The 14239-nt window shown below is 41.5% G+C and overlaps 1 protein-coding gene across 1 annotated transcript in view; it reads left to right on the forward strand.

Annotated features, from left to right (window-relative positions):
* Positions 1 to 14239, forward strand: part of LOC132390452 (zinc finger protein 271-like) — a gene marked incomplete at its 5' end in the record, with an annotated part of 135808 nt that overhangs the window by 59614 nt on the left and 61955 nt on the right. The window contains one exon of the mRNA XM_059963068.1: positions 13371 to 13379. Within this exon, the coding sequence (XP_059819051.1) occupies positions 13371 to 13379 (9 nt within the window). The remainder of the gene's footprint in view (positions 1 to 13370; positions 13380 to 14239) is intronic.

The following is a 14239-nucleotide window of genomic DNA, read 5'->3' on the forward strand; positions in this document are numbered from 1 at the left end:
GGAAATCCCTTTTGATTTATTTGTGTGTGGAAATCAGCAGCAATGGATACTGATAAATTTCTGGAAATGCCAACCCCTGAGGCATTAGTAAAAGCCAAAATGAATGAATTGCTGACTGTTGCTACTGGGCTGAATCTTAAGGTGTAAGGGTGTGTGAAGGACCAGGGTAAGTGTAAAACTGGGAGAGCAGGTAACGTTAAAAAAAAAATACATGAGTTTTTTTTTAATATAATCTAGGCATCCACTCCCTTTTGCAGAGACTGGGATCCCTGGTTCAATCGGTAATGATGTTGTGCATTTCAATGTTCACCTCTCAGTCCTCAATTCTCTAAATGAAAGGGTTATCGCATTTGATCTTTCTTCATATGATGACCCCACCACTCCAGGGATCAGTCTGGTGAATCTTCATTGCACTCTCTATAACAAACATTCTCTAACCTCTTTGTTAATCCTCTGTGGAATTAATTTCCATTTTCTGCAGCCCCGTGTTGCCTCAACCACTCACCCTGCACCCCGTCACTATTTCCACCTTCCCACCTCCTCCCTCGCATATATCCAACTCTCACTCCACATCTCTTGCCCCATCCGTACCCCTCACCTCTTTTTTCTGACTATTTCTGTCCACTCTCAGTCCAGAAGGAAGGTCTCAGCCTGAAATGTTAATGGTTAATTTCTCTCCACAGATGCTGCCCGACCCACTGAGTTCCTCCGACAGTTCGTTCTTTGGTCTATATAACCCTGTTAGTATGGGGAGTGGGATTCCAAGTACAATCTCAACAAAACACGCATAATTGTCACGTTTCCCGAATCATTGGCCCCACTTGCATGTCAAAAGTTTGCCGGTGTTTGCCCCCATGTGTGAATCCCTCTGCTCGCCACCACCGTGTGCTCAGACGGTTCCACAGATTTCCACCGGGACAAACATCCTGTCCGCCCCTCTCACACCATCTTTTTCCTATCAATAAAATCCCTCCTCTCCCTCCCCGCGGAATCGGCATCAAACCGACGGGCCGAACGGTCTCCTCCTACTTCGAGGCGATACATCAGACTCTGGCCGCAGGAGACGCTTCACAAACGCCCCAATTTCCCTCGGAGGGAAATTAAAATAAATCAGAAAGCGGACATTTACTCCGCTGTGATGGGGAGTTCGAGGTCGGAGTGGGGGTAACACCCTCTCGGCTTGTCCGCCTCTGCGACGGGTGGTAATGAGTGATTGACATCGTTTTGCACTAATGGGAATAGCGCAGCTCCTGAATTCTCTGCTGTCAGCGGTGAGGGAGGGAGTGGTCACGTGATTATTTCCCAGCTGTTAAACTGATAAAGCCCGAGCTCACCAGCACGCGGACGACACCGCGCACGTGAGGGCAGATCACGGTGTCAGGAGCGGGGGGGGGGGGGGGGGGGGTCGTCGTGACGTCACCTGTGGTGGTGCGCTCACATTTAAAAGCACCTTATTGGGCGTTCCTTATGATTTCGGAGGGACAACAACATTAATCACGGGTTTCATCACTCAATCCAGTGTTGTGAGATGTAAAGTCTCCTGTTATGTGTCCGGCTGTGCCGTGTTGTTGGTGGAGTGGGCAGCGAGGTGTTTGTCTCGATTCGGGTCACAACACCAGAATTGCCAGCGGGGTCCACACACAGTGTATTAGTCAACAGAAAACCTCTCGTCCTTGCAGTCTTTGTCTCCTGGTGAACTCAACACCCTGACAGTGTGGACCATAGGTATCCTTCTTCACCCACCCCGTTTTTATTCACTTTATGAACATACAATCAATCCGTGCACGGTATATAATCTGTTGTTACTGTTGTGTTGTTGTGTTGCTCTGGAGCCGGAGTAATAATTATTTCGACCTCATTTTCACGTGTCTGCTGAAAATGGAATTAAGCAACCCTGAATCTTGAATAAACATTTCAGCAGCTGAGCGTCACATTTCTGTCTCTCAGCGTTATTGCGGCAGAGCGCCACCTGGTGACAATGGAGTCCACAAATCAGTGTGTCCTGTTATTGCGGCAGATCACCACCAAGTGGCAGTGTTGTCCACAAAAGGGGGAGGTTTACAGCGATAAGGAGGGGTGTCGGGGCTGGAAGCCAACTGCAAGTGGATGAAGTGCCAGACCTGCCGATAACCTCTCTCCTCATCACGAGTCAGGGTCCCAAACTGTCCTTCTATATGAGGCAACTTCTCAACATCGGGACTGTTGTGGTCATCTACTGTTTCCAGTTTTCCAGTTGTGGCCTCCTCGACATTAGTGAGACCCGATGTAGTCTCTGCTTTCTGCACTCTGTCCCGATGAGATTCTGCAGATGTTGGAGATGCAGAGTAACAAACACAAAATGTTGTAGGAAGTTAGGAGGTCCGGTAGCTTCTATAGAGGGGGATAAAGCAAAACAGAGATTTCCTGCCGAGACCCTTCATCGGGACTGGAAGTGCGGAGAAGCCGGAATAAGATGGTGCGGGGAGTGGAAAGTGTCCAAGCTGGTAGGTGATAGGTGAAGCCTGATAAAAGTGAAGGTGAGTGGGTGGGGGAGGAGGGAGATGAAGTGAGACGCTGTGAGCTGGCAGGTGGAAAATGCAAAGGGTTGAACAAAAAGGAATCTGATAGGATAGGAGAGTGGATAATGGGGGGAAAAAGTAAAAGCGGAACGAGAGAGAGACAATCCGCAGTGGGGAAGAGTGGAGACAGGATGGAGGAGACGGGCGTGTGGGTTGATGAAAAAAAAAGGTAGAGGTAGAAGTTAAAGATATCGATGTTCATGTCATTGAGGAGTAAACTACCCGGATGTAATATGAGGTGTTGCTCCTCCAACCTGATAGTGCGCTCATCGTGTTAGTTAAAGAATGAACTGGAAGGGAGAGTGGATTAATAATTTCCCTCTGGGATCCGTATTAAGTCAATCCTCTCTCAACTTAAACCAGTGCCCTCTGGTTGTTGATTCCACAAAGGTGGGGAAAAGGACTGTGCATATACCACATTTCTGTACCCTCATGGTTTGGAACGCCTGCATAAGGTCACCTCAATCTCCTGCAATTCAAGGTGTGAAATCCCAACCTGTCTCTCCAGAACTCAGTCCCTCGAGTACCGGCACCATTCTCGTAAACCTCCCCTGCACTCATTCCAGCATGACGTCCTCTCTCCTGTAGCAGAATGACCAAACAGGAGGAAATCTGCAGCTGCTGGAAATTCAAACAACACACACAAAATGCTGGTGGCACTGTCAGAAGCACTGTCAGTGACGAAGGGTCTCGGCCCGAAAAGTCGACAGTGCTTCTCCCATTACATGTTGCCTGGCCTGCTGTGTTCCACCAGCATTTTGTGCAGAATGACCAAAACTGAATACAATAATCCAGGCGTGAATACCCTAATCCTAATGAAACCTCACTGGCCTCTTCTTCAGACCATGAGCCATGAGATATCGGACAGAGGCCGCTCAGCCAATCAAGTCTGCTCCGCCATTCCTTCGTGTCCAATTGATTATCTCTCTCAACCCCATTCTCCTGCCTTCTCCCCATAATCTTTGAACATCCATTTAAAATACACTCAATGACTTGACCGCTACTCCGTTCACATATATAACCATATAACAATCACAGCACGGAAACAGGCCATCTTGGCCCTCCTAGTCCGTGCCGAACACTTAATCTCACCTAGTCCCACCTACCCACACTCAGCCCATAACCCTCCACTCCTTTCCTGTCCATATACCTATCCAATTTTACCTTAAATGACACAACTGAACTGGCCTCTACTACTTCTACAGGAAGCTCATTCAACACAGCTATCACTCTCTGAGTAAGGAAATACCCCCTCGTGTTTCCCTTAAACTTCTGCCACCTAACTCTCAAATCATGTCCTCTAGTTTGAATTTGCCCTACTCTCAATGGAAACAGCCTGTTCACGTCAACTCTATCTATCCCTCTCAAAGTTTTAAATACCTCGATCAAATCCCCCCTCAACCTTCTACGCTCCAATGAATAGAGACCTAACTTGTTCAACCTTTCTCTGTAACTTAATTGCTGAAACCCAGGTAACATCCTAGTAAATCGTCTCTGCACTCTCTCTAATTTATTGATATCTTTCCTATAATTCGGTGTCCAGAACTGCACACAATATTCCAAATTTGGCCTTACCAATGCCTTGTACAACTTTAGCATTACATCCCAACTTCTGTACTCAATGCTTTGATTTATAAAGGCCAGCGTTCCAAAAGCCCTCTTCACCACCCTATCTACATGGGAATGAATTCTAAAGATTAAAATTCCTCCTCATCTCTGCTGTCAGTGGATGCCCTATACATTGAGGGCCGTGTCCTCTGGTCCCAGATTCACACAGTACAGGGTGCATCTTCTTCACAGCCACTCTGTCGAGGCCTTTCAATATTTAATAGTCTTCAATGAGATCCCCTCTCTTTCTTCCAGACCAGCGAGTACAGGGTCAAAGCCGTCTAATGCTCCTCATACTTAACCATTTCATTCCTGGAATCACCCTCGTGAAACTTCTCCGGACCAGCCCCAATACGAGAGTAGCATTTTCTCAGATAACAGGTCGGAAACAACTCACAATACACCGAGCGATCTGACCAATGCGTTTTAAAGCTAGTGTCACATCCTTGCTCTTATATGCTAACATTACTGTTGCCATCCTTAATCAACACAATCTGCAAGCAAAACAACAGGGACTCCTGCTCAAGGACTCCCAAGTACCTATGCTCTTCTGATTTTTGAATTTTCTCCCACTTATTTTTTTTCTACGTCCCTATTCCTTCTACAAATTGTACATGACCGTTCCCTTGCATACACTGTTACATTTGCCACTTCGTTGCCTGTTCTCCAAAACTATCGAAGTCTTCCTGCAGACTCCCACTTCTCTCGAAACTACCTGCCCCTTTCGTATCCTTGTATCAACTGCAAAGTTCGTCACCAAGGTATCAATTCCGTTATCCATATCATTCAGATTTAACACGAAAAGATGCGGTCTCAATACTGACCCCTACAGAACACCATGAGATACCGACAGCAAAACAGAAATGTCCACATTATTCTGACTCTTTCTCCCTTGTCGGTCAGCCAACCTTCGATCCAAACACGTCTCTTTCCTGTAATTCCATGAGCTGTCATCTTGTTAGGCAGCCTCACATGCAGCAACTTGGAAACATAGAAACATGAAAATCTTGCAGCACAGTATAGGCCCTTCGTCCCACAAAGCTGTGCCAAACCTTAGAAATACCTAGGCTTACCCATTGCCCTCTATTTCTCTGAGCTTCATGTACCTATCCAGGAGTCTCTTAAAAGACCCTATCATTCCGGCCTCCACTACCACCGCCGGCAGCCCATTCCACACACTCACCACTCTCTGCGTAAAAATCTTACCCACGACATCTCCTCTGTACCTACCTCCAAGCACATTTAAACTATGCCCTCTCGTGTAGTCATTTCAGCCCTGGGGAAAAGCCTCTGACAAACCCCATGATCGATGCCTCTCATCATCTTGTACACCTCTATCAGGTCATCTCTCATCCACCGTCACTCCAAGGAGAAAGGGCCGAGTTCATTCAACTTCTTCTCATAAGGAATTCTCCTCAATCCAGGCAACATCGTTGTAAATCGCCTCGGCAACATTTCTATGGCTTCCACGTCCTTCCTGTAGTGAGGCGACCAGGACTGCGCACTATATTCCAAAATGCGTCTGATCAGGGTCCTATATAGCTGCAACAGTAAGTCACGACATTTAAACTCAGTCCAATGGTGGATGAAGGCCAATGCACCGTACGACTTCTTAACCACGGAGTCAACTTGTGTTGCAGCTTTGAGTGTCCTATGGACTGGAACCCCAAGATCCCTTTGATTCTGCACACTGTCAAGAGTCTTACCATTAATGCTATATTCTGCCATCATATTTGACCTATCAAAATGAACAACCTCACACTTATCTAGGTTGAACTCCATCTGCCACTTCTCAGCCCAGTTTTGCATCCTGTCAATGTCCCACTGTAACCTCTATCATCCTTCCACACGATCCACAGCACCCACAACATTTGTGTCATTAGCAAAATTAATAAACCATCCCTCCACTTCCTCATTCAGGTCAATTATAAAAATCAGAAAGAGTAGGGGTCCCAGAACCGATCCCTGAGGCACCCCACTGGTCACCGACCTCCATGCAGAATATGACCCGTCTACAACCACTCTTTGCATTCTGTGGCAAGCCAGTTCTGGATCCACAAAGCAACGTCCTCTTGGATCCCATGCCTCCTTGCTCTCTGAACCAGCCTTGCATGGGGTACCTTGTTAAAGATCATCTGAAAATCCAAGCAAACAACATCCTCTGCTTTATCTATCTTGCCTGTTATTTCCTCAAAATATTCCAAGAGATTTGTCAGGCACTATTTCCTGTAAAGGAATCCTGCTGACTTTATCCTACTTCATCATCCTCCCCAATTACAGTACCCAAAAAACTCACCCTTAATACACCCGGACATATTCCTGACCACTGAGCTCAGACTAACTGTCCTGTCATCTCACTGGACAACATTTTTTTAAAGTGTTGCTTCCTCAGAATTGTTTTGTTTATGATAGACTGCTTGACGATTAACACAAATATAATTTCAGACTACTTGTATCAGGTAGGAATTTGGAAAAACGACAAATTATCTTTTATTGAATATATTATATTTAATTGCATAATGGTGCTGATGCTTTGCAATAGTGCAACTAAGTTAAAAATATTTTGGTAATGGTTTTCATTTGTACTCAGTATCCGAGGCTTTTCGCTTAAGTGTCCAACAATAATTCGCAGCGTTGCTGGATTCAGTGGAAACTGCGTGAATAGATGAAGAGTCGGTCATCTTTGGTCCAAATTCCGTTTGGACCGTCGGGGTCACCAATGTAGCGATGTGCTACATACAGAGCGAGAGACACCGACACGCATTCAGTAAGTCATTCTGAGACTAGTTTATTCAAACTTCGCGGCGCTGGCATTTAATCCTTAGCGCCCGCCCTCTCCGGGCGGAAATGACGCCAGAGCTGTATTACTAAAGTCTCTCCAGAATGTTCTCCAGAATGATATCACAAAAAGCACATGACAAAACAGACTACACCAGAAAATCTACATAATGTTTGGTAATCCCCAATTCCAGAGTCCAGAGAGGCGGCTGCGTATTAATATCGCGCTACCTTCTTAGCGCGTTTCCCGGAAAGGAGAACCAAACCCACCAGACAAAACGAGACGACCCAGACACACCAAGAGACCAACTCTACCACACAACAAACCAAAAACTAAAGCTACAAGACCTACCCAAAACCACATAATTACACATAGTTATATCTAATGTATAGTTACAACAGTGCAGACAACATCAAATTGATTAAAAAAAAAACAGACCATGGGTACAGTAAAAATAGTCCAAAGAAGTTAACAGACTATAAGTTGAAAAGAAACCACCACACAGTTTCCACAAGTCCTCAGGGTCCCGATAGACTCGTCATCCCATGCAGTCGGCAGAAGGCATTCCCGTGAACTGGAAGGCCCGGCATTCCCGTGAATGTTCTCCGGACCCGCTCCAATACGAGCACATCTGTTTTCGCAGGTTGTAAACTGTTCACAATTTACCAAGAGCGATCTGACCAATGCGTTTTAAAGCTACAGTGTCACGCCCTTGTTATTATATGCTAACATTACAGTTGTCATCCTTCATCGATTCAATCTGCAAGCAAACCTTTAAGGACTCCTGCTCGAGGACTCCCAAGTACTTATGCACCTCTGATTTTTGAAATTTCTCCCATTTATTCATTTTTTCTCTCCGCCCTTATTCCTTCCACAATTGTACATGACCGTACATTTGCATACACTGTACATTTCAGTACATTTCATCCATGACTTCGTTGTCCCTTCTCCAAACCTATCGAAGACCTTTTACAGACTTCATCTTTGCTCTAAACTATCTCTCTCTTATCAGTATCAACTGCAACGTTCTGTGGATGCTGGAAATCCAAGCAACACATACACAAAGTGCTGGAGAAACCTAGGAGGCCAGGCAGCATATATGGGAAATAGTAAACAGTCGACGTTTCGGGTCGAGACCCTTCATCAGGACTGGGAACAAAGAAGATGAGACGTCAGAGGAAGAAGTGCGGGGGTGAAAAGGGTAGAAGAAGTGGTCAGTGATAGGTGAAACTGCGAGAGGGGGAGTAGTGAAGAAAAAAAAATCTTAGGATTTTATTTCCTTAACGATCCTCGAAAAATCATTGCTATTCCCTCCACCTCTCTTCAACCACCTCCTTCAGATCTCTGGGGTGTATACCATCTGGTCCAGGTGACCTATTTACCTTCAGACCATATCAGTTTCCAAGAACCTTCTCCCGAGTAACGTAACTTTACACATTCTGACCACTGACATCTGGTACTTCCGTATTCCTGTCGGTGTCTTCGAGAGATAAGAGTGACGTACAAGACTTATTCAGTTCATCTGGCATGACCTTGCACACCGAGCCCATTACTACCTCTCCATCGTAATTTTTCAGTGGTTCGACATCCGCTTCCGCCTTTCTTTTACACTATAATTACCTGAAGAAACATTTGGTATCCTCTTTAATATTACCGGCTAGCTCACTGAAGTGTTCCATCTTTTCCTTCTTAATTATTTTAGTTGCATTCTGTTGGTTTTTAAAATCTTCTCAATCCTTCAACATACTAGTGATTTTTGCTCTCTTTGGTTTTTCTTAACAGCCACGGTTTTGTCACCTTAGCTTTAAAATTCTACTTCCTCTTTGTGATGCATAGAGATTTGAGGGGCGAAGAACATCTCAGGCAGAACTGCAGTCAGCTCGACTTCTTCAGTCTGCAGGAAATTCAAGGGGAACCTCTTCACCCACAGAGTGGTGACTATTTGGACCTCATTCACAGGGACAGTGAGAGGTGAACAACAGGGGAGGATTTGAAAGATCTGCTGTGGAACAGAATCACTGGCAAGGTCCAGCCGGCCTGAGGTGACTCACTGCTGTACACTAGGTGTGTTATAAATTCACTAAGCACCGGAGACAGTGTTTAATATAGAGTTGATTTATTTGTCACAGGTCTAGTCCCATTAAAGGTGACTATGCAGCAGAAGAAACTCCTCACATGCCTGGTGAGCAGCAGCAATAATTGCAGAGTTCAGCACCGACACTCACTCTCGAATTTGCATTCAGCAACGCTGATGAATAAATATTCAGCATGCAGCTCATTGATCCCAGTGTGAACCGGTAGTGTGTGGTAAGTGTAACACGCTGTAAGGTTTCACTGCTAAAGTAACGGCCTCTCTGTAATGTTTCGCTGCTGAGGTAATGGTTTCTCTGTGGCAGCAATGTTTAGGGTAAGACTAGAGGAAATAGGGTTTTCGAGTGTGGGGCTATGCAATGACAGAAATATTCTTTCTTGTGAGTCTGGAAGAGAGATTTTCACGGTTTTTTGCTGGCGAGAGATGAGAAGACGTGAATGGAGAGAGCGGGCCCTTTTTCCTTTTTTTTCAGTTTCTTTACTAACTCTATAGTCAAAATAAGTATTATAGAGCTCAATCGTTTAATTGCATATTGTGCATCGTTTGTTACTTCGGGGTACTGATCTGTACCATGGGAAACATCACACAGCATTCACCGAAATGAGATTTCCTAAGTTTGCTCGGGCTGGGGGGGTGGGGCTATCACCCCGTATATTAAACTGCCAGCTGAAGCGATCGTTACGTCAGGTTAGATGAATGAGTGAATAGCTTCCCTCATTCACAGCAGATGAACAACCTCTCCACAGTGTGTACTGAATGATGCACTTTTGGTTGATTTGGCTGTGAAAATCTCCTGATAAAGTCTGCACAGGTGATTAGTCTCTACCCAGTGTGAACTCGCTTGTGTCTCTGTAGTTGAAATGACCAAGTGAATCCCTTCCCACACATTGAAGCCAGAATTATTCTTCTCCGTCGAGTCTATGCCGTAGGCTCTACTTGGCCGCGTACCCGACGCTGCACCCTAGGCTGTACTGTATGCCGTAGCCTAATGCGCACATTCCTAAAAATGCAACTACGCATCACAGCGACGCAGACGACAAGAACTGTGATTGGTCCACTTAGTAGCAGCCAGTTTCCTTTTCTTTTTCAATCTTTTTATTAAGTTTCAAATTTAATAAGCATAGCAATTATATAACGATACAAAGAGATCGGGATTACATTAATAACGGTTGACACGTAAAAGCACAGATTTCAAATGACAAATATAGTTTAACCTCCTAATCTCATAGCAACTAACCATGAAAGAGATAGTATATAAGGAGAAAAAAATCGTAAACTAGAAAAAACACTAAACTTAAAAAAAGACAGAATTGGGCTGTCATATTACAACGGCTGAAATTATTTGGCGTTAACTCCGCTCGTCTATACAAGAACAAAAACTTATTACACAAGATTCGGAAAGGGTCAACTTACATCATATGAAAATATTGAATAAATGGCCTCAAAGTCTCTTCAGATTCAACCGAAGGATCCACAGTACTACTCCTAATTTTTTCCACGTTTAGGCATGTTATGGTTTGGGGAAACCATTCAAATGTAGTAGGGAGATTGGAATCTTTCAATTTAAGTAAAGTAGATCTGCTGGCCGTTAATGTAACAAATGCAATTAGACGACAAGCTGACGAGGATAAATGACTAGAGTCCATCAGCGGTCGTCCAAAAATTGCGGTAGTAGGATGTGGTTGTAAATCAATACGCAGAACTACTGAGATAATATCTCAAAATATCCTTCCAATATTTTTTTAGAAGAGGACAAGACCAGAACATATGTGTCAAGGAAGCTACCTCGGAATTACATCCATCAGAAACAGGATTTAATGGCAGTAAAAATGTGCTAACTTATCCTTGGACATATGAGCCCTTTGAACCACCTTAAATTGCATGAAGCCATGTCTGACACACACTGAAGAGGTATTTTCTAGTTCAAGAATTTTCTCTCATTTCTGTATAGGTAAAGGTATCCGAAGTTCTCTTTTCCACTCATTCTTAATTTTATCAGAAGTATCCAAGTGTATTTTCATAATTAAATCATAAATAAATGATAATAAGCTCTTCTGATGTGGATTTGAACTTTTTTCCCCCGTAACTTCAATTTGATGTGATATCGGAACAGAAGGTAAAATAACATTCAAAAAGTTTCTAATCTGTAAATATCTGAAAAAGTGTGATCTAGGCGAATTATATATATTAGAAAACTGTTCGAAAGAAATAAAACAATCATCCATAAATAAGTCACGAAAACATAATTTTCCCTTTGTTTTCCATAAAAGAAAAGCTTGATCAATTTAAATGTTTGAAAAAAAATAGATATAATAGAACTCGACAGTATATATTTATTTGGTCCAAAAAATTACCAAAAATGAAACCATATTCCTATTGTATGCTTAATTATTGTAATTTCCATTTGCTTATTAAATTTGGTAAGTGCAAAGGGAACCACAGCCCCTAAAATAGAAGCCAATGAAAACTCCTGTCGAGACTCACGCTCAAGGTTCATCCAACTCTTGTGTCCAAAACATTAAATATCGAATATTAATTGCCCAATAATAAAATCTAGGATCCGGCAAAACCAAGCCGCCTTCCTTTTTTGATTTCTGTAAATATGTCTAATTTAACCCGGGATTTCTATTCTGCCATCCATATGCAGAAATTTTAGAATCAATAATATAAAAAATGTTAGAGATAAAAATTGATACCACCTGAAATAGGTACTGAAATTTAGGTAAAATAATCACCTTAATAGCATTAATGGAACCAATCAAGGATAAGGACAATGGGGACCATTTAGTAAACAATTGTTTAGCCTGATCAATTAAGGATTAACATTAACTTTAAATAAATCGTTGTGTTTCTTAGTAATTTTAACACCCAAATAAATAAAATAATCAGCAAGCAATCTAAATGGTAACTGTCTGTAAATTGAGACTTCCATATTTAATGGGGAAAGCACACTTTTATTAAGATTCAGTTTATAAGCAGAAGAACTACTAAACTGAGCAAGTTGTGTTATTACTGCAGGAATGGATTTCTCTGGATTAGAAATATATAGCGACAGGTCATCTGCATATAGTGATACTTTACGCGTCCCATTTCCATGAGTAACACCAAATATATTGGGTGAATCACGAATAGCAATTGCCAAGGGCTCCAGGCCAATATCTGACAGTAAGGGGCTCAATGGACAGCCTTGTCTAGTACCTTGGAAAAGCCTAAAGAAAGGGGATCTCTGATTATTAGTGAAACAGAAGCCAAAGGTATATGTTATATCAATTGTATCCAAGATATAAATTTTGGGCTGAAAGTAAATTTCTCAAGTATTTTAAACAAATATTCCCATTCAAATGTATCAAACGCCTTCTCAGCATCGACCGAGATAACACATTCTGGTGTCTTAGATAAAGTAGTGTAGACAATGTTCATTAACCTCCAAACATTAAAATGTGTATAATGATTTTAATAAATCCTGTCTGATGCTTGGATACAATTTGTGGCAATATCTTCACCAATCTAATTGCTAATATTTGAGAAAGGATTTTAGATTCAACATTCACAAAGATATAGGTCTGTCTGATGCACATTCAGTGAGATCATTATCATTTTTGGGAATTAAATAAATAGATTTTTCATAAAATGTTTGTGGAAATTTATGTACAAATAAAGCATCTTTAAAAATTCAGCTGTATACTCATCCGGACCAGGTGCTTTACCAGAATTCATTGAATAAATTGCTTTCTTTATTTCCTCTTCAGTAACGGGTGTGTCTAATACTAAATGTTCATCAACTGATAATTTCAGAATATTTAATTTCCTTAAAAATTCTTGCAATATGGTAGAATCATCAGGAAATTCTGATTGGTATAAATTGGTATAAAATTCTTGAAAAAAATTGTTAATTTCATCATGGTCAATCGTCAAAGTACTATCCTGTTGAAGAACCCTATTCATCTGAAGTTTTGCCAAAGCAGCTTTTAATTGGTTAGCCAATAATTTACCCAATTTATCACCAAATATATAAAGTATCTGATTTTCAATTGGCGATGTTAATAACAAATGATGTTGCATCTGAAGTTCAACTCTCTCTTTATAAAGATTCAATTCGGGAGCAATGGAATATTTTCTATCAATTTCTTTAATCTTATCAACCAACGTACTTATTTCATTATTAATTTGAAATTATTTTTTTCAATCCAGCAGAGTGTGAAATAATTTACCCTCGGATATATGTTTTAAAGGCATCGCATGATATCCCATTGAAAATTTCTTCCGTTGAGTTAGTTGAAAAGAAAAAGGCAATTTGTCCTTTAATGAAATTAATAAAATTTAAGCCCTGAAGTAAAATAGAGTTGAAACGCCATTGTTTAGTACCAAAGGTTACATCAGTTAACTGATCATTTCAAAGGTGCATGATCTGAAATGGCAATTGTATCATATTCACAGGCAGTGACAAATGAAACTAACCGAGAATCAATAAAGGTGTAAAGGAATCTAGAGTAATTATGATATACATGAGAAAAAAGAGAGCTCTTTTTCATTAGGATGTAAAAACCTCCTAATTTCTAAAATTCCAGAGTCAACTAAGAAGGAATTAATAAAAATATCAGATTTGTTTGTAAGTACCTGATTAGGCACAGACTTATCCATCATACGTTTCAGACAACAATTAAAAGATCCACCCATTATTACCATATATTCATATAAATTGAGAAGAAATGCAAAAAAGTGCTTAAATTCAGTATAGTCAGTATTTAGTGCATAAATATTAACCAAAACTAATTTATTGTCATAAAATTAACCGATGTTTAATAGAAGTCTATCATATTGGTCTGAAATTGTATCATAGTGAACAAATCAAATCTAGGAGTCTATAAAAAAAAGAAACACCTTTCACCTTAGTCGATGAGTTAGAGTGAAACTTTCCAAAACCTAAAGAAGCGCAGATTATCCTCCTTACTCACATGAGTCTCCTGCGCAAAAATAATCTGAGTATTCAGTCTATGAAAAACTAAAAATCTTCTTCCATTTAATTGGATGATTCAAACCGATCGTATTCCATGAAACAAAATTAATAATGACAAAATTAATTAAGAATATCCATTTTCCTTAAATAAACAATGTAGTATGTAAAGGGTTAACCATATTGCATAGGAAACTCATGAATTAGGAAGAGGGAAAATAGTTTAAAGAGGAAACGGAAGTTACGAC

This window comes from Hypanus sabinus, unplaced genomic scaffold (assembly GCF_030144855.1).
Source record: "Hypanus sabinus isolate sHypSab1 unplaced genomic scaffold, sHypSab1.hap1 scaffold_902, whole genome shotgun sequence".
Lineage (NCBI taxonomy): Eukaryota > Metazoa > Chordata > Chondrichthyes > Myliobatiformes > Dasyatidae > Hypanus > Hypanus sabinus.